Source organism: Fundulus heteroclitus, unplaced genomic scaffold (genome assembly GCF_011125445.2).
Source record: "Fundulus heteroclitus isolate FHET01 unplaced genomic scaffold, MU-UCD_Fhet_4.1 scaffold_47, whole genome shotgun sequence".
NCBI classification, from domain to species: Eukaryota; Metazoa; Chordata; class Actinopteri; order Cyprinodontiformes; family Fundulidae; genus Fundulus; species Fundulus heteroclitus.
Genome location: NW_023396890.1, coordinates 1,506,360 through 1,530,156, shown reverse-complemented (window position 1 = coordinate 1,530,156; position 23,797 = coordinate 1,506,360). Strand labels below are relative to the sequence as shown.

At 44.5% G+C, this 23,797-nt stretch overlaps 2 protein-coding genes across 2 annotated transcripts in view; one reads left to right on the top strand and one right to left on the bottom strand.

Moving 5' to 3' along the window:
* Window positions 1–11,611, top strand: part of cdc42ep1a (CDC42 effector protein (Rho GTPase binding) 1a) — a 16,163-nt gene extending 4,552 nt beyond the window's left edge. The window contains exons 2-4 of the mRNA XM_012863164.3: window positions 1,274–1,369; window positions 4,803–5,711; window positions 9,939–11,611. Of these exons, the coding sequence (XP_012718618.2) occupies window positions 5,246–5,711; window positions 9,939–10,597 (1,125 nt within the window). The 5' untranslated portion in view covers window positions 1,274–1,369; window positions 4,803–5,245 and the 3' untranslated portion in view covers window positions 10,598–11,611. The remainder of the gene's footprint in view (window positions 1–1,273; window positions 1,370–4,802; window positions 5,712–9,938) is intronic.
* sh3bp1 (SH3-domain binding protein 1) overlaps window positions 11,587–23,797 on the bottom strand; it is a 26,671-nt gene continuing 14,460 nt past the window's right edge. Inside the window, exons 3-18 of the mRNA XM_021316779.2 lie at window positions 23,151–23,255; window positions 22,988–23,064; window positions 22,659–22,770; window positions 21,065–21,141; window positions 20,897–20,984; window positions 20,741–20,809; window positions 20,575–20,665; window positions 20,356–20,492; window positions 18,849–18,960; window positions 18,556–18,637; window positions 18,392–18,472; window positions 16,751–16,864; window positions 15,405–15,502; window positions 13,825–13,987; window positions 13,089–13,474; window positions 11,587–12,163 (exon numbers count right to left, since the gene is read on the bottom strand). Coding sequence (XP_021172454.2) covers window positions 11,859–12,163; window positions 13,089–13,474; window positions 13,825–13,987; window positions 15,405–15,502; window positions 16,751–16,864; window positions 18,392–18,472; window positions 18,556–18,637; window positions 18,849–18,960; window positions 20,356–20,492; window positions 20,575–20,665; window positions 20,741–20,809; window positions 20,897–20,984; window positions 21,065–21,141; window positions 22,659–22,770; window positions 22,988–23,064; window positions 23,151–23,255 — 2,097 coding nt within the window. The 3' untranslated portion in view covers window positions 11,587–11,858. The remainder of the gene's footprint in view (window positions 12,164–13,088; window positions 13,475–13,824; window positions 13,988–15,404; window positions 15,503–16,750; window positions 16,865–18,391; window positions 18,473–18,555; window positions 18,638–18,848; window positions 18,961–20,355; window positions 20,493–20,574; window positions 20,666–20,740; window positions 20,810–20,896; window positions 20,985–21,064; window positions 21,142–22,658; window positions 22,771–22,987; window positions 23,065–23,150; window positions 23,256–23,797) is intronic.

Here is a 23,797-nt window from a genome sequence, read left to right as displayed (position 1 = left end):
TGAAAGTCAAGCGGTGGCCCTGAAAAGAGTGGCCTTATCATGTATGTTTATTCACCTGGTTAGTGAGTAACAGACATGAGAGGAGGTGGAGGGAGGCGAAGACCTGCATTAAATTATTAAATCTAATGTGAATTTTACTGAAAGCAAAACAGGGAAATGGAAAGTGAATAAAAAACGAGATAAAAGAAAAAACTAAGAGGAACTGAGCAGAAAACTAAGGATGGCAGAGGGGGAAAGCGTTCAGGCCAGAGAAGAGAAGGATCCCAGACATGGTTTCAATCAGAGCCGACGTTTGATGGTCGTAACGCAGAGCCAGACTCCACCGAATGATGCTCTGCTCAGGAATGTTCATACAAACCCAGACTGTGTTTACGCTGCTTTACTTCCAGCAAAACCATCTGAAGAACAAACGGCACAGACGACATGGCAACTTTGGACCGGGTCTCTGAAGTATCAGAGTGTAAATAAGGGAGAAACATCGGATCACAGCCTCGGTTCCTGGATCTTCACATGGTTGCAGTTCTTGATAAATATCTGTTTTAGTTTGGCTTTTGAAACAAAAGACCCACTGAAACGAAAATTAACTTTAAATTAAATTTATTTTCTACAGCACTTTACTCCATTAAAACTGAAGAAGTTCTGAGTTTTCCTGCTTGTTTTGTGGACTTTATTATTATTGCATTGTTTCTTTTCCCGGGTCCAAACAGACGGACAACAGCTCTGACCGTGAAAATCCAGACTTTATACTCAGAGTTTGAAAAGGTTTACATTTTGTTACACAGACTTATAATTGCGTATGGTAGATTTAATTCAGTACACGGTGGCGTATTTCATGGGGTGAACTAAACTGAATCTGAAGAAGGATGCACATAAACGGTTTTCTGAAGGTCTTTCATATCTTTGCTCCATCTTATCCGTCTAATATGCTGGTTTCTCTGAAAGTAAAGCGCCCACAGTATCGTTTTGCCTGCGCTGTGCTTAACACTGTCTTTGTGGCTTTATTCTTTATTTTTATAAAGAGAAATCCTTAATTTTTACAACTAGGAGCCAAAAAAACGAAACAAAAACATGTATTTCCTTCACGATTGAGTTGATTGTGGAAGTAAATTTTAACCCATTTGTAGGTCAGAAAATCCATGAAAAAAATGTCTGCATTAAGAGTTTCTATCTTAGAATCAGTGAGGAAAAAAGGAAGAACTTAGTTTGTGTCCGAAAGCTTTCTCTAAACGTAATAATTCCAGTTAATTTGGTTTAATTGTGTTTCCTCTGACAGGAGCGTGAAGCCGTGACCTGCAGGACCACGGCGGACGCCAACAGGCTCCGTCCAGAGGGATGATGGGAGAGACGGAGGATTAGGGGTTAATCCAGGGTATGTCCAGGTCCCTGCTGTCAAACCGTCCCCTTCTTATATCTAAAGACAAAGACGGACAAGCCTCCTCTGCGATTAAAGCATTAATATCAACCTTGTTTTTGTAATATTTCAGGGCATTTTAAGTATAAACCTCCACTCTTCTGTTTAATTCAGAATAGGGAGAGGAAGAGTGGATGTTGTTAATTAAAAACACGTAAAGTAAAGGGAGTTACTCCCGCTGTGCCACGGCTGACGGTCATTTAATAGGATTAAACAGAAATGTCTGCCCGTGTTCCCCATCAGTACGTTCCTTATCGGAAAAGTTGCCTGTTTGGTCCAGTTTATGGGAACCAGGGCTCATGTTGCCTCAGAGACCCGTCTGGAGACTCGTCCCCCCCGTCCCCCGTCCCAGTCTCTGCTCATGGACGGTATGCAGCACGTTTCCTCCCTGACGGCCTCTGGAAACGGCAGCCAGGAGGAGCGGCGCTGCGGTCAGCAGCAAATTAGAGCGGCTGCCTTGGACCTGATGCAACCCGGCGTGTCCCGACCCACGGCGGGTCATTAATGCAGCCAGACAAGGCTCTGCATGCGTGGGAGGCCTGTGGACTCTAAAGAGAAACAGAGGAGCATTTTTGGAGCTCTTTAAGCTATTAAAATATTTAAAATAGGATATCAGTTACTCCTCTGGAAAATAAAACTTGTGACCAAAAGCCAATTTGCCTGGATTTGTGACAGACTTCCAGAGGTACGGGAATCCAGAGAATTAGAAATAAGGCACACGCTGCAGGTTTTAACAAAAGCTGAACCAAGCTAATGTTTTCATAAAAGGATAAAGAGTAAAAATGATAAACTGGTCTCAGCAGTGCAGCAGGGGTATAACAGAGGAGGCCTCAGTCCCGGGTTTGAGTCCGGGTCCGTTGACCTCTCTCTCAACCCTGTTTCCTGTCTGCTTGCTGTCAAATAAAGGCCCATAAAAATATACAAACCTTAATTATCTACAGAAAATGAATAGGATAGTGTCTTGTAAGCTAACTCTACGGCATGATGCCAAACATGCCTTAAAAACTAAGTTTTGAGTGCAGAAAAGATTAAGAATCAGTTTAATCACCAAGTTGCTTCATACAACGAAGAATGAAGACATTTTAATAATAATAATAATAATAATACATTTTATTATTATTATTATTATTATTATTATTATTATTATTATTATTATATTATTATTATTAAAATAATTTTAAGTGCAATTAACACTTTAATCCTTAAACGTTAGCTATGTAGCTTTTTGGTCTGTCTTTGTTTACGTGGAAAATGTCGAGCCTGAAGGATGTAGAAACTTTACTCAAATAGCTGCAAAATGGATTTTTATGAGAAGACATCCTAAAATAATATCTCTAGCTGTAGTAGAGAGAAATAAAAACAACACAGCAACGATTGAATCTTAGATAATTTTTCCTGTTTACATACAAGCACGCATTAGCACTGCAGTGCAGAAAAAAACCTGTGGATGTTAGAAAAGAAAAAAAATATATGAAAGGGTAAATGTTAAATGCGTTTTCTGTAAAAGAACAACAAAGGATGAAAGGATAATTTTCTGGAGTTTGTGATCGACATCGAGATGTCTGGGAGACATAAAGCAGAAAAAAGGGAAACAAACCAAAAGCGGAACTGAGATAATTATAGTTAATGTTTTCAATAATGAAAATTAAGCGTTACAAGAATTATAAACTTTAGTCATCTAAGGAAGCAAAATAGACACCATAGTGAAAACGTCTGCAATGAATTCCGTTAAATGCAGAAGTTAGTGGGTCTGCTTCACAGTGTTACACATTTTGCGCCTTTGTTGCTTTGTTTAGCAACTAATCAGAATTCTTTGGGGACTATTTTTAAAAAAAAAATCAACAAGTAAGAAATCTAGCAACTTTTTCTGGTGTTGTTGGAGAGAGAGGCAGTGGAAGCTCTAAATGATCTGCAGGTTCTCGAGTTCCTCGCGATCCCAAACACTCACAGACGACCCAGTCCTCACACAGAACCGTGTTCCTCCCAGCTGCAGGAGAGCAGGAAAAGAATCAGGCATACATGAAGCTGCTGCTGGATGAGCTCCTTCCAGAATGAAGCAGAATGTAAATCTAATATTATATTTGTCTGAAACGAAACACTAAATCTGTTGTCCTGTTTTGGTCCATTTATATTGCTGACATATTGCAAAAAAAAGAAGAAAAAGTTGCTCGTTTTGAGTATTTGTAACCATAACCTCTAATTACATGAGGAAATGGGATCAATCTTGTCGTCTTAGTGACTCTGAAGGATAATTAACGTCTCTGGAATACCAGCAGTCTTTGTACACACCTTAATTAGCTTCTTTTTATTTACAGTGCCGAGTTCACCAAACCAGCACATCATTATAAAAGTTCAAACGGATTCAATAAAATAAAAATAAAACATTTTTAAAGTAAAATAGTCTACATTAAAAGCATTCATTTTTCTTAAAAACAGCCTTTGGTTGGCATTCCTACCAGCGATAGCTTCAAAAGTTAGCTTATTGTCCAGAATGGCGTTCAGATGCTTGTACTGGCTGATAATCTCTACCAATGAACCAGAAACTAGTGTTGATGCAATCATTGGTTGATTTATCGAAAATCAATCATCTTTTTTTTTTGTCTTTGAAGTGTTTAGCTCCAAGTAGAGTCGTTGCATCATTGGATGAATCAGTTGCAAATTTAGTCATCTGTAAAGTTAATAATAAACCTCGACCCTCGTTAGTGTAGAGCATAAACAGCAGGGGTGCTAACACCCAGCCCTGAGGAGTGCCAGCTGAGTTGACCGAAACTGTTCAGATTTTTTACTACATTACAACCAATTTAGTACATTCATCTAAACCTTAATATTAAAAAAGATCTTTTGGGTTTTTTATTCCATCAACATTGTGCTGTTTGGGGGTTTATGCGTCGGTAATCTGAGGTTAGAGCCGTGCAGCAGCAGCAGTAATCATCTTATCAGGAAAGCTTCATCATTTCTTCCTATCTGCCTGTTTCTAAACCAATCTGCATGTGTTGACTGAGGCGTCGTCGGCCACTTTAAACGTCTAAAAGTCCGTCTGGTGAAATGTGACCTTTGTGCAGCCAACATGCCAGACACAACAGGAAAAACGCGGGCAGAAAGTCCTCCCATTTTGTGGATGAGAAGCAGATTCTGGTTTGCTCCACAGAGGAGGGACTGCGGTCTAAATTTAGCCGGTTCCACACCAGCGGACACTTGGAACGTGGAATCCTGGAAACCTCTGGGACAGATTTATGGAGAAAAACAGACGACTTTGCAACGACTCGCTGTAGGAAGGCGAGGAACGCTTACGCAGCGTAAACGGGTGAAAATGTTGCATGTTTGCATTGATGTAAGACCAAACCCGCCCTGAACCTTTAGGTTTAACACATTCCCTGTTTTCCCTCCATAGATGGCTCCATAGTGCGACCACAGCGCCCTTCATCTGGACACGGAGCCGTTTCTGAGCTGCTCTGGACAAAACCTAAAGCCTGGAGCGATCCGTGGAGCCTGGCCGTTCTCTATTAGGACCGACCGCACCGCGTTCTCCTCGCTTTCTGCCTCTTTCATTTGCTCAGCGATGCAAAACCTCAAGCCACAAAGTGTGGGACAGATTCTGGGTTGTACATAATAAACAGAGATCATAATCCAGCCAGCAGTTTGCTCCTGCAGACCTGGACCGGTCTTCTGATCTTGGAAAAAAAAAGAAAACAACCTTTGCAAGTTTTTCTTTCCAGGCCCAAAGTTTGGATCCCTGCAGAAGCCAAACTTGTTTTTCCCTTTTACCTTCAGTTGGGATTATAGACAAACCTCAGAGACGTTTGGTGAATAAAAGTCAGTCCCGGCCTTGTGATCATGAATCTTCAGGAGAAGCTGACCGGCCTCAAAGGTCTGGTCTCCCACTCCCACAGCAGGCGCCGTCACAAAGGGGACCTCACGGTGGACATGATCAGCCCCCCTCTGGGAGACTTCCGCCACACCATGCACGTTGGACGCGGCGGCGACGTCTTCGGGGACACCTCCTTCCTGAGCAACCACGGCGGGACGGCCAACGGGAACAACGGCGAGACGGACTCCGTCTCCTCGCCCGACAACAAGATCGGCGCCTTCTTCTCCAGGACGCTGCGGCACATCAGGCGGGGCTCCGACAACCGGCCCCGAGAGGGAGCGAAGGACCTGTCCCCGCCGCCTCCGGCCGTCTCTCCCATCATCAAGAACGCCGTCTCCCTCCCCCGGCTGGACGTGGACATGTCCAACGGGAGTCCCACCACCAAGGTGCTCTTCCCCAGTTCCACGCCAGACGAGCGGCAGAGCTCTTACGGTGAGTAGGAACCATTTCTTCCTCACGCTGCCTGGGACGCTCTCACTAACAGCTGATCCAACCGTCCTGTGTAAAGTATCCCCCCCCCCCCCCCCTGCAAACTCCTGCTTCATGCCTAAACGTTTCAGATCATAAAACCTTTGGAACGTGAGAAAGTCCGGATAGAAACCGTGCAGCTGCAGACGTTTGCTGCTCCTCTCTCAGACATGCTGGTGAAATCATGACGATCTTTGCAGGACAAAGAGAGGAACGATAAAAACAAACGACTCTGTCTCTGTTATCGGTGCAAACGCTGCTCATTCACAGGGACATCTGGGACACATCTGTCTCCGGATGACTGAGCAGACCCCACGGCTGACGCTCGCGTCCAGCCAGCGCCGGTTAACTCACCCGACCTTTGCCCTTTGGCTTAGTTTGGTGCTGCAGTTTAATTTGAAGGGAAAACATCTAAAGTGGAGCCATGGGACAATTTTAGGATTTAGTGCCGCTCCTTCTCTAATCCCAAAATAGCCGAGCAGAAACAGATGATGTCATGAGGACTTTCCAGTCGGCATCGACGAGGCGTTCAGGAATCATTGAAGCGTTTGCAGAGTCATAAATCTGTTCAAATAAAACGTTAAGCAGATTTCAAAACGAGGTGCGAACATAATGTGCTCAGTCTAAAGATCGTAAAACTAATATTAACATAAAAAGAACCAAAAGGAAATGCAGGATGTAGTTTTCAAATTATGATTTTATTCATTAAAAGAATGAATCTCTCAGAACCAACCTGGCCCGATGTGGAAAAGTAATCACCCCCTAAACCTTCGTATGTTTGTGAAGGTTGAGGCGGGTTAGACTCGTTAGCATCACTCGTTAGCATGACTAACGAGTGATGCTAACGAGTGATGCTAACGAGTCTTTAGCATCACTGTGCAGGAACTCTACTTTACTAAATTGATTTATTTGAGACAGTTTTTTGTCTTTTTTTTAGGTATGATGTTCTGGTTCTGACATGCTGTACGTTTTACTCTGGATGTAACAACCTGCACACCTTCCACAAAAGTCAATTTCTGCCTCTTCAGTCAGAATATTTCCCCATAAGTCTCAGGAATCATCAAGATGTTTTTTTTTTTTTTTGGTAAATGTGAGGCGGGTCTTTGTGTTCTTGTGGGTCAGCAGTGGTTCTGGTGTTGGATTTCTCCCATGGAGGCCATCTTTGCCCCAGTCTCTTTTTCTTATCGCTGAATCCTGACCTCAGCTGAGACAGTGAGACCTGCAGAGCTGTAGATGCTCTGGGTTCTTCTGGGACCTCCTGGAGTGATTCTGGTGGGTCGGCCTCTCCTGGGAAGGTTCTCCATGTTCCATGTTCTCTCCATGTGTGGATCCTGGTTCTCTCTGAGGTTCTCTGGAGTCCTACAGCTTTAGAAATGGACCTGCAGCCCTTTCCACACTGTAAAAAGGGAACTAAAAGTAAGTCAAATCTTCTTGAAATGAATGTATTTTCCCTTGATTTAAGCAGGTAAATAAGACTATTTGCCAATGGAATGAGATATTTGCACTTAAAATAGGATCATTTCATCTTATTTCAAATGCAGGATGTCTAATTGTCTTATTTTAGGGGTAAAAATACTCACTCCATTGGCAAATAGTCTTATTTACCTGCTTAAATCAAGGAAAAATACATTAATTTCAAGAAAATATGACTTACTTTTAGTTCTCTTTTTGCAGTGCAGACCGGTGGATGTCACTGAGTCTGTTTCTCATCTGTTCTTGAGTTAAACCGGGCCGTGCCGTCTTGACTTTTCAGGTCTGGTAGTAATAAGTGGGCGGCTTGTGAAACTGAAACAGGAAATATGATTCAATTCAATTCAATTCAATTTTATTTATATAGCGCCAAATCATGAAACATGTCATCTCAAGGCACTTTACAAAGTCAAGTTCAATCATATTATACAGATTGGGTCAGATTATACAGATTGGTCAAAAATTTCCTATATAAGGAAACCAGTTGATTGCATCAAAGTCCCGACAAGCAGCATTCACTCCTGGGGAACTGTAGAGCCACAGGAAGAGTCATCTGCATTGTACATGGCTTTGCTGCAATCCCTCATACTGAGCAAGCATGACAGTGGGAAGAAAAACCACCCATTAACGGGAAAAAAAAACCTCCGGCAGAACCGGGCTCAGTATGAACGGTCATCTGCCTCGACCGACTGGGGTTACAGAAGACAGAACAGAGACACAACAAGAGAAACAAAAAAGCACAGAAGCACACATTGATCTAGTAATCTGTTCTACATTAGATGGTATCAATCACAGTTAATTCATGATTTAATTTGGGAGCTTTTATATTTTCCCACAAGGTTGGTTTGAAAGGTTTCATTCCCTTAATAAATAAAATCATAATTTAATGCTTTGGGATTTACTCTGGTTATCATTTTCTGATACCAGATTTAGTTTTATGATCTGAAACAAAAAAGTTAAACCAAAAATAACTCCAAGAGAGCAAATAAATTTTCTAAAACATTTTCATTGCCTTGTAAAAGTCTCCCCTCTCCCTTTAGCTGTTTCATGTTTTTTATACCACCTCTAGCTTACTTTCTGTGGATCTCCTACATTAAAGTTTCTGGTTTCAAACAGGCAACGTGTGAAACAGTTCAATGGGGTGTGAATACTTATGTGAAGCAAAATAACTTCATTTTAGAGGACTTGGAAAGCAGATCTTGTCAGCCCTGGAAAGACTCAAGCTGGTGGTTTCCTCCTGCTTTGGGCTTTTTGCTAAGCGAAGCAGATCCTGCCTCATGATGCCACACATCTGCAGCCTGAAACGTTTCAGCCAGAAGTCCGAAGGCCGCTGCAGATCCTCCCTTTGTGCTGAGCTCCACCAGCTCCTTATCTTCACAGAATTAATTTAATCACAAACAGCGGCTCCACATGCGGCCGCTATCTGGAAGCCATTAGGGGGTCAGCGTTGGTCCGGGGGCCCACAAGCTTCCCCCGCATGTTTACCTGGCCTTTAGTTGTTGTTGGTGTCAGCTGAAGCAGATTTACAGAGCAGCAACTCCTCCATCAAACCCAGTTTTCAACACTTATTACTTCTGCAGTTTCTGCTCACAATGTGTGAATCTGTGAAATCTGTGTTTGTTGGAAAGAGCCAGAAACCTCATGGCGTTGGGCCCCGTAAGGGCCGGCATTCAGCAGCGTGTTGGTGTGTGAGGAACCTGGACCGGTTCTGGTTCTGGCAGACAGCGAGGCGCAGCATGGCGGGTCGGTTGCAGGGTTTTGCTGCCCCCTGCTGGACGTGCGCGTTGATGTCATGCTGTGACGCCATGAGGATGAACGTTTAAACCAGGGGTGTCAAACTCATTTTGGTTTAGGGGCCGCATTCAGCTTAATCTGATCTCAGGAGGGCCACACGAGTAAACTCATTGCAAGATTAAATAGAACTAATAAAAGTGGACTTGTTGTTGATTTTTATGTTAAATTAATTTTACTTTTACACAATATATTATGAATAACCTCAGTGTTTTTAAGAAAAGTATGTGCAATATCAACAATACTTTTACTCAGTTAAACATTTACTTGTGCATTATGCATAAGAACTGATCACAGTGATTATACAATGTTGAAAAACATTTATTCACATTTTTTGGAACTTAAAAACACTGTCCTGCATGACAAAATACATCAAACAGTTAAAAATTAAGAAATGATTTAAATTTTTCCACACCTGAAGCTTAATCTGCTGATTAAAACACAGCGCCCCTCGTGGACAATATAGGAACTGCAGATTTTCAATTAAACGAAGTACATGTTTTTTTTCAATGATTGTTTTATCATTCTCTTCCTTTTATCTCCTCTTTCTTTCACTTTTTCTTTTCTTCTTCTTGTTCTTCCTTTCCTCTCCTACTTTTCCATTGTAGTGTCCATATCATTTGAGATATTCCTTGCATGAATCATAATAAAACTATTCACATTCATAAATCAAGCGGAGCACTATGGCAAAAGCAGAACTGCTCCACTTGTGAAAGTCAAATCTGATGAGCTCTTTTTGGCATTAAGACAACAATTCTTATTGCCACATTGCCAGACAGGACACTGGGGGATAATTTTTTATTTTTAAATTTTTTAATGATAATGCATTTAGCCACTGGGCCGGACTAAACTGGCCCGTATGTTTGACAGCCCTGGTTTAGAGGCTGATTTATGTTCTGCTGGATCTGATGGTCTTTGTCTGTCCTTCAGGTCTGGAGTCTGGGTTTGTGACGCTGCCCCGTCTGTCTCGGTCAGAGCGCCAGCAGCCGTCCGTCTCCTCCCCCCCCTCCTCCACCTCCTGCTCCCACGGCGTCCACCGCGGCTCCCTGACCGACCCGTCCGATGCCATCCTGTCCTCCTGCTCCGCCTCTGTCGGGACCTGCGGACCCAAACGGACCGGCCCCACGGCGTACTCCGACTCCCTCACCTCTCTGGACACCTTCACCTTTGACCTGGGCCCATCCCTCCTGAGCGAGGTGTTCAGCCTGATCGACGGGCGCCCAGAGGAGCACGCCCCCACGTGGGGAGGAGAGGAGGTGGAGTCGGCATGCAGGCCTGCCAGCGACGGGTCAGAAATGGGTTCTGCTACCATCTCCTACGTGGACTCCCTGCTGAGGGAGGACTGCGGGGCCGAAGCCGAGTGCGAGGAGGAGCGTGCGAGGAGGGGATTCTCGGGGAAAGCACCGGACGTGTTGCTGGGTTCTCCTGAGCGGGTCCGCATACGGATGGAGAGCGAGCGGTTCCAGAGTGCTACCGATGTTCTGGCACGCCACTACGGCCTCGCAAAGGGACAGAACAAGATGGAGGCTGGAGGTCCGGAGAAGAAGATCTACAGCTTCATGGACGACGAGGATGAAATCAAAGTCTGACAGGGAGGAAATCCGACGGTTAAATGTCTTTAATTTTGTGAATCATTCCTTTGTAATCCAAATCAAGCTTCTTAACGGCTGGCAGGGTCAAACAGAGACACAGATCCAGGGTTCCCAATCATCAGTTCTCCATTTCTATAAACCCCCCCGCTCCAAGAACGGCGGAGTATATCCGCCGAAGAGAAACGGACAGAAACCAGGAGGAGGCGTGGAAATCAGAGGCGTGGCGCAGAAAGCAGCTGCCGTCACCTTCAGGGGTAAAATAATACTTTATGTGGAAGTTAGAGAGCCTGCCGTCCGCTCGGTTCCCCTCACGCTTCCTCTTCTGCAACAGGGACACGCTGCGAGCTGCAGAGCCCAAGAGAGGAAGTCTGAGCAAGATGTGAACCGAACCGCTGCAGACTTTTCACTCAGGACCAAAGTGGAACCGGAGTTATTAACAAACTCCATCAGGAATCTGAACCTGATCTGATTTACGCTGCAGGGACGGAGGCCCCTGCAGTCACAATGCAAACAGACTTTAACCCGTTTTATGGAGATTTTATGCAGAACGGACTTCTGAGGGGAAATTGGTCACCCTTGATTTTATTTAGGGCTGGCAGAGGAAACGAGGGCTGAAAATAAATGCATGCCGCACTTTTCAGTTTCCTCTATTAATGCTTGAAGGCCATTCGTGGGTTTCCTTCCCCTTCATAACTAACCTGTGTTGGTTAGTTAACAGGAACTTTAATAAAAGACAGTTTGAGGCCATGAAGCGCACCATGAAGCTGCAGACGTCTTACAGAAACACCGTGTGCACCTTCCTTTATTTCATTATGAAGTCCCGTAATGCCTTCTGCTGAAGAATATATGTTTGTATACATACCTGTACGTGAAGATATGGCCTGATATGTATTGATATGTACTTTACAGTATGAGCACCTGCAGTGCATAGTGCAATTCACGCCCGTATGCAGAATCAGTTATAAAAACAAAATATTATATGAATGGACAATAAAGACATTTTTAATTAGATTTGCATTCATTTACATTATTTTTCTTTTAAGTTGGCGAACACAGAAAGACGAAGGCGGACGGTTGCATCGGCACTACGAGGGTTCACATGTGGTCTATAGTGACTCTGACCATCAGGACGGGAAAAAATAAAGAACATTTCAATAAATAAACTAGTGAGGGATATAACCCTGTAAAAAAAAAAATGTAATTAGCTCAGAACTGGGCGACGTGAGGACCGGGCAGCAGGGAGAGCAGGAGGGACGGCTCACTGCGCCAACGAGGGAAGCTGTTTGGGCTGCGAGGGCGGAGGAAGAGGAGGAGGGCAGCTGGGGGCTCTGACGCCGGCCTTCTTCGGCGGAGGCTTCCTGACGTTGGCCGGTGGAGCTCGAGGCGCAGGCCTGGGTACGGCGGCGGTGTTGGCGGCGGTGTTGGCGGCGGTGTTGGCGGCGGCGGCGGTAACGGGGGCGGTGACTGGAAGGGACGGGGCGTGGGGTCTGGGGGGTTTGGAGAACTGGACCGCCATCGGCTCCTTGGGTTGGTTGGTTTTGTTTATGTTGAAGGTTCTCTTTGCTGTGCAGGAACAAAACAAGGAAGCAAAAGGTTTGGACCTTTTAGTTAAAGCCAAACATGAGGAAACCAGAGGTCATAACTAAACGAGGTCAAACTACAGCCAGGAAACATTCAGAATCCAATCCACTTTATTTATATAGCACGGTTTAAACAAAGTGCTGCACAGAGAGATAAAATAAATAAAAATAAGTAAAAGCGCTGCCCCCTCGGAATAAAAATATGCATGTATATACATAAAATCAACGCTCTACATGGTGTCAAAAGCCAAAGAAAAGAGGTGTGTTTTAAGAAGGTGATCAGATTTCAGCGTAACGTCATTATAAAGCCAAGAATTTAATATTTTAACAGTTAACAGCACCTGAGGAAGAGGATGCTGTGCCTGGATGTGTTTTAGTCTGTAATTGTGTTTAATTAAAGAACCGATGGTTGATGGAAGGATAATCAGAAATAACGAGACATGCTTGCTCGTTATCCCCAGTTTAAATTTCAAGGGTCAAATCTTAGTTCCAGGTAGATGCTACCTGTGTGAGTTGGCTCACCCAGAACAGCTGATTTATGTTTTTATTGTTAGAAACCTCTTTTTTCTTTTTAATCACAGATTCTGATCAGTTGTAAGAGACGTTTCTAAAAAGGTTTCTCTTTCTACTCGGTGGCCCTGATCTGCTGACATTTTGGTCACTGGTGTTATGAGACTTCCTGTTTCCTGTCTACATCCTGGTTGTTAAAACTAGAAGTCCCCCCCCCCCCCCCCCCCCCGCCCACACCTTCTCACGCTGCCTTAACGAACCACTACCCCAGCTAGACTCGTTAGTAACCATTCAGGAGTGAAATGGATCCGAAGTGGAGAACCTACGACATCTTTAGGTTTTTATTTATCTGTATCTCAGCTGCAGAATAAAACTGTAACATTTTTAGCCTCTCTTACGTTTATAAGGTGACCCGATCGTCAGCACAGCCTTGGGAGAATCCGGCGGCGCCTCCAAAATGGGCTCCAGCTGGGCCTGCTCCAGGCTCTGCCTCTGGGCCGGGTTCCTCATCTGGACAGCCGGGTTTGGTGCCGGCGCCGTGGTTCTGGGAGGAGGAGGTTGGATCTGGTTCGGTGCGGAGCCGGATCCGGATCCAGAGCCGGATCCGGATCCGGAGGACGGACTGGGAGCCGGAACCGTGCCGGACTCGGACGTGGACGTGCCGGAGGCTGCGCTGTGATGGGCCGGCGCCTCAGGAGCAGGACCGCCCCATGTGGTGGCGCTGCGGCTGCCCACAGAACCGGACTTGACCCGGAAGAGTCCAACGCTGTCCTGAGAGGCTGTGCTGATGGAAGAAAAACACTCTCAGGGTGGAACCAACATCCACGTCACGCTGAGGAACGTCTTATTCAGTCTGGACTGCTGAACTAAAGCAGGATGTGATGCAAAGTTTAGTCAAACTCCCTGAACAGATCAATCAAGCCCGTTTGTGGGTCCGATTGGGTCAGATGGTTGAAACCTGAACACTGTGGAGCATTTCAGCCGGACATTGACCCCCAACATGATTCAGAACTGGTTTAAACTAGAGCGACGTGGAGCTTGGTGGCCCTGCCTGCATCCGTTAAGGTCGCACAGAATGTTAATGGGGTGTATGTATATATCTGAGCCTGCTGTGAGGACTTAGAGGACCGGTACCTGTTAGTTTTGGAGACAGGGAGGTGATGAGAGGAGCAGGAGGACGTGGATGAAGAGGAGGACACGGTTCTGCTGAGTCGGTCCTTCTCTGAGAAGAACGACGGGGCAGCAGCAGCTGGAACATCTGGGACCTCAGGAAGCTCAGGGATCTCAAAGCCTACGGCTGAAAACAAAAGGATTCATGAGTTTTATGTGTTCTCTGGGTCACGGAAGCAGCAAACGGGCTTTAAATACGAGGCAAGCGGACCGTCGCTCAGTTAGACTGGACACGTTTCCACATGTGGCTTTTCTAATTACATTTTAATGTTTTTTAGTTTTTATTTCATGTGATGGATCTGCACAAAATAGTCTTAGTTAGCAAAGTGAAATGAGAAAAAAAAAAGAGCATTTTATAGCACATGTGTTCACCCTCATTGCTATGAGGCAGCCAAACGTTGCAGTGCAGCAAAAGTCCCGTAATCAGAGAGATTAAGTTCACCTGAGTGCGACCCAGGAGTCACATGACCTGCCAGGTTAAACACACCTGTGCTGAAGACGCCATGAAGACCACGGAGCTCCAGACCAATCAGAGACAAAGTTGATCCAAAGACACCAGCAGCTGCTAAAGGCTCTATAAATAATGACGTTTCTTAAACTCATCTCTTCTCCTCGGCCTTTGACACCACCTGAGATGCTGACTTTTAAATTGTTTAATTTGTTTTATTACTAATTTTACATCATATTTCTTTCCATTCCACTTAGTTTGATTATTTTAGTATACTTCTGGTTTTTAATCTTGCTTTAATGGCATCGTATGGCTGCTGTTCAGTTGACTTTGGTTGTGTGGGTGTTTAAAGCGTTCTATAAATAAAGATGCTATTGTATGGACATTATGGGGGTTTTGCACGCCGACGTTTTCAGTTATTTTTGTCCTGTTTGTTGTTTGCTTCACAAACATTGTCGACATGTTCTGTAGATGAAATGCTGCAAACTCTCCAACATTGAATTTTAACTCTGAGGCTCCTACAGATTAAAAAACGCCACTGGAGATGTGTTACAACACCATGAAACTCCTCTGGGTTTTTCTGAAAGAAAAGAAAAGCTCTGAGCCCTACATGCACGCTGAGGGAAGGCTGCATGCCAGCTCACGCTGTGGTTAACCTTTGTCCTGCTGTATTAGCTGTGGTTTGAGTTTGTAGGGCAAGCTTTGCACCGGCGTTCTGAGAGGATGCAGCAGCAGCAGCAGGAGCGGCACGCACAGTTTTACATTTCTCTCCTTTAAATCGCATCTAAATGCAACAGAAAATAAACCGATTCTCTTAACACACTTTTAAATAAATGTGCAGTAGATGAAATCGCAGGAAGTTATGAGAAAATATTTAAATCACCACGATGTCCGGAGCTCAGCTGCATTCGTTTCTGGCTGGAATACATTTGAAAAGAAGCGCAGGACGGTAACGAGGAAATAACGTTTGCTGCGCTGCAAACCAAGTCGCTGGAATATTTGTTCAGATTTCCATCATTTTACGCATTAAAACTAAAAATCACGTGTTGATCTGGTCCTTAAGTATAAAAAAAACAGTGATCATAGGTGGCGTTACCTTCTGGAAATAGGCTGGAGCTGTACTGTATCAGAGGCTCAATGACTGTCACCACTTGGACGGAAGATGCTGAAGCCATGTCGAAGAGCGCCGCTTCCCTGAACGACACGAGGAGATAAACTTCAGCCGCAGAATAAAGTCAGAAAGTCATAAAGTCATAAAGTAATCTAAAGCTGACAATGTGGTGTAAATGCAGAGCACACAGAAATCTGGAAAGGATGAAACAGAAATTAATCACATTGGTTTTCAAAGCAGACACGTTCAGCATTTGTTCAATATTTTGTCGCTCGTTTCAGGAAGTGAAACATTTATATATTATAGAGATTCTTCGCACAGAGGGAAACATTTCAAGCGTTTATTTCCTGGGATTCTGACGATTCTGGTTCAGAAAATTTTAAACAGAAATGTCAGAGTTCTGAAAAGTTCTGTTCATTTCTGAGCGATCAGTACCGGGCCTGGGCTCCGTCTGCATGAGTTCCTGCATCACTGCATCATGGAGGAGACCAGCCTGTGGTTCTGCTCAGATGTTCTGGAGACCCGGGTTACTCTCATAGCTGCCTTCAGGTCACCTGTTGGTTCTGGTGTCTCTCATCTACCTCTGGAAAATACTCCATAGATTCTCTACGGGGTTCTGGTCCGGCCCGTTTGCTGGCCAATCAAGCTCAGTACCACACGGGTCAGTGGACCAGCTTTTGGTACCTTTGGCAGTGTGGGCCGGTACCGAGTCCAGCTGGGAAATAAAATCCACGTCTCCATAAAGCAGAAGGAAGCCGTAAAGGGTCCTGACAGACGGCTGCTGACTGAAACCCGGTGGACCAGAACCAGCAGATGACACGGCGTCACAAATCATCGCAGAATGTAGAACCTTCACTCTGGCCCGGTTCTGTTCCTCCTCAGCCCGGGTGAGCTGCCATGAACTGGACTGATTTAGAGTTTGAGTTGAGTGTCAGGCAGCGCCGGAGGAAAAATGTGTAAAACTGGTCGGAACCGTTTGAATTAGTTTTGTGACTCAGTCGTTTGCCTCTGCGGCTGATTCCAGGTACATCTGATCTGGCCACAGCGCGCTCTTAAATCCCGGCGCAGGGTGCCGGTTCACTAGGTCCTCAGGCTGCAGACACATTATTGGTCTGATATTTGGGCTGCAGACACGGCGAGCAGCCAATTTTTGCTTTCTTGCCTTTTTAGACACCTGGAAATGAGCGTGACTATGATGAGCAGCACGCCTGAACACAGCTGGAAAACAACGATGTGAGCAATGAGGTGAACGAATGTGAGGCCGGCGTCCTTCAGACGGTGAAGCGCTGTTTTCCTGCAGCAGCGAACATGAGCATGGGTTCATTACGCACCCTTCAGCTCGCGGCCACAGCAGGTTGGGCCCCAGCACGATGGCGATGTTACTGGGCGTCATCTTGTTTATGGCCTGCTGCTCAGACAGCAGCGACAGGAACTGGACCAGGTACCTGGACGAGCAGAGAGAGGGACGGTGAACAGACGGGGATAAAGAGACGCTGTGCATGGGAAGAAATCATGGAGACGGTTCATTTTCAGGCTTTAAACCTCAGAGCTTTAGCCCAGCGCTAACATGCTAATGCTTAAAAAGGTAAATGTATAAATCTTCGACTATTTTGGAACATATCCCTCTCGACTTTCTAACGTGCCTCGTCCACTCTAAGACGGACATTTTTGGACGCATATGGAAGTCCTTCTTGGACTATACTGAAGGACACGTGTCCATCATCCTGTCTCGAGCATTTATAAATGCTGAGATGTGAACTATATAATGATGAAGTATGTATGCCCCCCATCTTATCCTTTCTTTTGTCTCCTTTGGACTCACCTGCTGAGCTTTTGTTCTGTGTTATGTTGTTGTTATTAAACAAAAAATGAATAAAGATATCTATAAAAAAAAAAAGGAAAATGTTTATGACATTTCGTTCCAACTAAACATTTGGTCACCGTGTTGCATTTTTGTTGCCTGTATGTCTCCTAGATACTATAATTCTGCTGAGGCTGGGTTTCAGCTTCCTTCTTGAAATATTCCCCACTTCTCTTCTCTTTACAGTAGTTTGCAGTGAGACTTACTGATATAATATGCGTGAAACTCCCATCTTTTTTTAACTAAATACGTAGAAATAGACAGTTTGCACCATTTTTCTCTTAGTAACACCACTGGACTCTCTCTGGACAGTCGCTGTGGTAGTTTTGGGTTGCAGTGGAAACAAAACACAAAATTCAGACAAAGATGTTTTTTATGCTGAATTCCTCCTGAAAATCACTTTTCAGCTGATCTGCTGAGGAGTTACAACCAGTAAATATCTTACCCACATTTCTACAATGACGAAACACAAATTAAATTTACAGGTAAAAGCTGCTCAAAGCCGGGCTAACAGAAAAGCAAAGTTACACGAATAGCATCTAAGGAAACCCAGCAGGCTGCAGCTTCACTCCTCCTGGATGAACCTGGAGCCACAGTAGCTGGCATTAAGTCGATGGCTTTGCAGCAATCCCTCATACTGAGCATGCATGTAGTGACAGTGGAGAGGAAAACTCCCCTTAAACAGGAAGAATCCTCCAGCAGAACCAGAACCAGGCAATATGCATGCATGTGAGCATGTCTGTTGGTAATAAAACATTAGCTGGATGCTGCTTGATTAGTTTCTGGCAATTCAGGGAGGATGTACCTGAGATGTTCCCTCCATTAACCAACACCCTTCACTGTCAATATTATACAAAATAATGCAATAAAATGCCACCTTGCTGTGGTGTAAAGGCTTATTAAATAGCATTTGCATTTTATAGATTTTGTAGCATCCTTGTCCAACCCTGACCGGCGCTATTAGCTGGAAAACTAATTACTTCTTCATCAAACTTCCTCTCGGCTGCCATTTAAACATGAAACGGTAAAAACAGGCGTTGCCAAAGTTAGCCACGCGCCTTCATATGGCCAGTGGAAAAAGATTGCAGCGATGGAGCCAGTGAGCACGCACCTGAGGTTGTTGTAGTTTTCAGGCGGCAGTTTCTGCAGCAATTCCCTGAACTTCTCCAGCTTGACTGTCAGGTCTTTTTCTCTGTGAAGGTCAGGAAGCAAACTCAAAAAAACTGAACACCACATCAAATGTAGGAGCCGATGCGGCTGTCATACGATACCCACCCTGCAGCTTCAAACCAATCACTGTACAGTTCAAAGGTCATTAAGGGCTCAGGCAGTTCCCGAAGGTAACACTTCAACGCTCCTGTCAACAAAACCAGAGAAAGTTTCTTTATTTTCTAGTAGCTTGAACATGGATTATTATTTTTCTCTCTATCGGCTAAAATAGCACGTTATAAATTAGAGGGAACTGCAACAACAGGGTAGTTGGAGTAAATGCAGGAGGAAGTGAGTGTGAGCTGTGAAGGTGGCGATGGTGGGACGGACTAGGAAGAGAGGAGAAGACGCTGCCATACCTGCGACGGCGTGAGGATCCATGCTGAACTCGCTGTGGTCCACCGTCCCATGGTTCAGGCACGTCTTCAGCCTCTTCACCACCGAGGCGGCGGCTGCAAGACGAAACAGACCCTGGGCAGAGACGGGCGAAGCGACGGCGTAAACGAGAGGTTAGCTGTTGACTTAGAGAGAATTAAACCTGTTCACATTTCACCACGTCTAAATCACACACTGATGTTTTTCTCTGGAGGTGAACTGGAGCTGATCCACTGATAATAAACTGAACTCTGAGAAGTGTGGCATGCATTTCTCCTCAGGCGTTACGTCTCTCTGACGTTCCAGCTGCCGGTCTTCAGGACGCGTCTCCATCCGCCAGCTCAGGCTCAGTCAGACTGGATGGAAAAAGGTTTAGCAAGCCACAGATTCTCAACTGGATTTGGGCTTTAACTAGGCCATTCTAACGCACGAATACGCTCTGATCTTGATAAGCAGTCTCAGCCCAGTCCTACACGTTTAAATCAAAGCGCTCTTTAGGTGGTTCTTTGCTGTCACTTGATTCAGGTCTGTTGAAGCAGAGACGCGTCTAAAAGTTGTGGGACCCCAACTCTCCAAAAGCAGTTTGAGACCTTTGATCTGATCCATCCCATAATGTCTCAGGCTGCATCTTCAGGCTGGTTCTCCTGCTGGAAGGAGAACCTCCACCTCAGTCTCAGGTTCTCCTGCAGGATGGTCCTGATTTATCTCCATCAGCTCTGACCTGCTTCCCTGTGCCTGATGAAGAAACTCATCCCCACAGCATGTAGTGTGTGTTCAGACTGAAGGTGATGGGAGTTTTTCTGCAACACTTTTACATTTTTTTTTTAAGTTTAAACCAAAAGGTTCAGTTCTGGTCTTCACTGACCAAAAGACTTTCTCTCACACTGCAAAAACGGAACTTAAAATAAATAAAATGTTCTTAAAATGAATGCATTTGTCCTTGATCTGAGCAGGTAAATAAGGTAATTTGCCAATGGAATAAGATTTTTGCACTTAAAATAGGAACAACTCATCTCCATCATCTTATTGCAAGTGTATTATATCTAATTATCTTATATTAGGGGTCAAAATACTCATTCCATTGGCAGATAATCTTATTTACCTGCTCAAATCAAGGACAAATACATTCATTTTAAGAACATTTTACTTATTTTTAGATCTGTTTTTGCAGTGCATGCCACATGTTTGCTGTTTCTTCCACAAGACCAGTTCTCAATCTCCTGCCTCCCAACTGAGCGGTGGATCTCTGCAGCTCCTCCAGAGCCACCATGGCACTTCTTCTCTAATTAGCTCCCCTGCGTTTTACGAAGGGGTTTCAGAGTAAACTGGGTTGGGTCGTATTGTAGAAATCAAACACCATTTTACTCCCGTTTCACTTTGACTTTTTCATTCTCATAAAATCTCATGAAATCCTTTCAGGTCTTTCGTTGCCGTTTGACAAAATGTTTGAAAGAGTTCAGAACCCGTTGTGTACGCAGTGCTGCCACCCACCTCCTCCCTCATGCCGGTTCTCAGCAGCATGTGAATGCACTCCTGGACGGGTGCAGCGATCTCTCTGCCGCTCTGGCTCAGGTGTGACAGAAGGGCTTCCCCGTAGACCTTGGTGCTGGAGAGGCTCAGCGCTGAATCTGCAGAGTCCAGTCAGGGAGTCAGAACACGCGCCATGATTTCACCTCTGCAGCGGACAGACGAGACCTGCAGGAAGTTCACCTTTCTGGCTGTGATTCTCCTTCAGCTCGTTGATGTTTTTGTCCAGGAACTCGTATGAATTCTTGTGATAATCCGCTTGCAGTTCAAGGAGCTGCGGTTAATTAAAGGAGAAATGAGTCGGTGGCCAAACGAGTCTGCGTGAAGTCATGATTACTGAGCTACTCACACGGATGAAGTAGTTCGCATAGTCGTCTTCTTTGGTTGCAAAATGGTACAGGTCCGCAGAGTACTGGTCCTACAGGCAGAAGACAGGCAGGATCATATTAATTTCACAAGGCGATCGTTAAATCTGGCGCTTTGGTGCAAAAGTTAACGCCGCTACCTTCACACTCTCCAACTTCCTCCACGCTTCTTCCACTTCCTCCCTGAGTCCGTCCTGTTTAGCCTGGGGCCCGGTGCTGGTCTGACTCCTGAGGAGACACCAGCAGACCTGCAGACACCGCAGGTACTACCACACCTGCACGTTTTTAGACGAGGCGGCGGGACTCACCTGGTCCGTGCAATGTTCCAGTCTGTAGTGAGCTTCGCAAACTGCTTCTTGTTCTTCAGGATTTCAGGCAAGTCTTCCTGGAGGGAAAGATAATTCAGCTTAAAATCCAACTCCGCTGCAGAATTATTGTACGTAGGTAAGAGTTGTGTATGATCGTGTCTTTGTTTTTTTTAAATTGAAGTAGTGAAGTTTGTAAATTCTGTTTTGTATCGAAGTCCAACCAGGAACAGGAGTTGAAAATTAGCATCATCTACAAACTTTTTCTCACCATGTTTGCATTGTCCCTGTTAAATAAAGATGAAAGTAAGAAAGTTCCTACCTCCTCAATTTATCCATGTTTTCATTTTTACGTTACAACCACAAACCTCATTTCATTGGTATTTAAAGTTTATGTGATGGACCAGCCAAGACGTGCAGTTAAAATCTAAAAAGCGTGCCATTATGTTTGCATTCAGATCCCTTAACTTAATGCTTTATAGAACCACTGCAGGTCTTTCAGTGTTTGCCTCCACCATGTTTGAGAGTCTTCACACTGAGATGTTCACACATTCTTTCTTCTTTAGAAAACAGCTCAAACTTAGTCAGATTGGATGGAGAAGGTCTGTGAACATCAATATTCAAGTCTCGCCACATATTGTCTATTGGATTTAGATCTAGACTTTGACTAGGCCATTCTAACCCATGAATCTGTGCTGATCTAAAACCATCAAATACTATCTATGCGTATTCAGGCTGGTTCTCCTGCTGGAAGGAGAACCTCCACCTCAGTCTCAGGTTCTCCTGCAGGTTCTAACAGGTTCTCCTGCTGGATGGTCCTGATGTATCTCCATCAGCTCTGACCTGCCTCCCTCAGCATGATGCTGCCTCCACCGTGCTTCACTGCAGGCATTGTGTGTTTGGGGAGATTTTCTGTGCTTTGTTGCTTGGTCTTCATTGTGCTGTCTGGTCTCTAATGATCTCTAACAAACCTCTGAGACCTTCAAAAAACTCCTGAATTCAGATTAAATTACATGTGAACCTTTTTGCCAATTAAGGGACTTCTGAAGGGGACTGATTGCAGCAGATTTTATTTATGAGTATCAGAGTAAAAGGGATTGAAAATGGACGCAGCAACTGTAAAAATGTTTAATTTGAAAATCATAACCATGTATTATTTTCCTTCCACTTCCACTATAGTAAAAGTTGTGGTTATGTGATAAAATGCATACTTTTCTAAATTCATGGGGATTGAGTGAATGAGGACAGATAACATAAAACAAAGCCACGGTAGGAAAGAAGAACAGATAAAGTTGTGCAAACTACTGGAAAATGCAATGAAACCACAAAAATATGTCAATATTTTTATGTTTTTGACGAGGTACAAAACTAACAGACACTTATTGAATTAACAAAATAAAGAGGAACCCAACAACTGATTGAACCTACTGATTACACTGAGGGACATTTCATATTTTCATGGTCTTTTATCTCTAAGGGGACTATCGCTGAAAAAGAAAAGCACTGATGATGAACTCCAGATACTGATCAGAAAGTCTCATCTAACAGCTGTGAGCTGAATTTCTGGTTAACGGCACGCAACAGGAGCTTTTTTCACCTCGCTAAGCTTATTGAGCGGCTCCAGTACTTCCTTCTCCACGGTCATCTCAAAGTCTGCCAGCATGCTGGCCAGCATCTTCTCCATGAAGCAGCACATCTCCAGAACTCTCCTGAAACACGCAAGCAGACCTTCTCACTTCAGAAAGACAGCGGCTGGTTAAACGGCTGAAGGTTTGCTGAGACATTGTGTTAAACGACAACCTGTAATTTAATTTACTACGACATTAACCCAAAAATAAAGCCCACACCCTCATACTTTTTCAGCCAGTGCCTAAACCCACAGAACACACATCTGACTTTCTGCAGTCCAACGATCAAACCCGTCACCTGATAGAGGACTGCGCATCAAAGTCCTTCAGGCTTTCTGCCATGCTGATAGACAGCAGCATCAGTGGGAGTTTTTTCTGCAGGGGCAGAAGCACACATTACTTTAGTTTTAAAAAAAAAAAAAAAAAACATGAAACCTTTTTGCATGAAAAATAGTGACCACCATTCTTTTTTCTGCCTCCAGTCCCAGAGGACTCGTCATGCAGGCCTGCAGCTTCTTATGGAGGACCTGCGCCGCCTTCTTGGCTGGCTCCACCCGCTGCTCCACCTGCAGCCAACCAGAGACACCGTGCATAAGAGCAGGAAGACTAAAGAGACTAAAGTTTACAGAGAAATGGTTAAAACAAGACAATTACCCATTTTAGACCCATAAAACTTACAAATATTGATACCTGAATAAGTAAATTTCTGCTTTCCCTCATTTTTCTAAGCAGATTTGAAGTCAACCTTCTGGCAACAAAAAGGCCTTTTTTTGGCCACGCCTCCGATAAAAAAAAAAGAGGAAGTGAGAACCATATATGGACGAAGACATCTGGCTCTGCAGTGTCTGATGATAAATATAAAATGTTGTACACAGAAGAGTGCGGTTAAATTATTTAACTGTGAAGCATTTACTCAGCCAACAACAGGATTCATGCACTGAATTTTCCAACACAGATTAGAATAGAATTCAACTTTATTGTCATTGCACTGTCACAAGTACAAAGCAACAAAATGTGTTCTCTGCATCTTAACCCATCCCCTTGGGGAGCAGTGGGCTGCCATGTGCGACGCCTGGGGAGCAATCTGGGGTTAAGGTCTTGCTCAGGG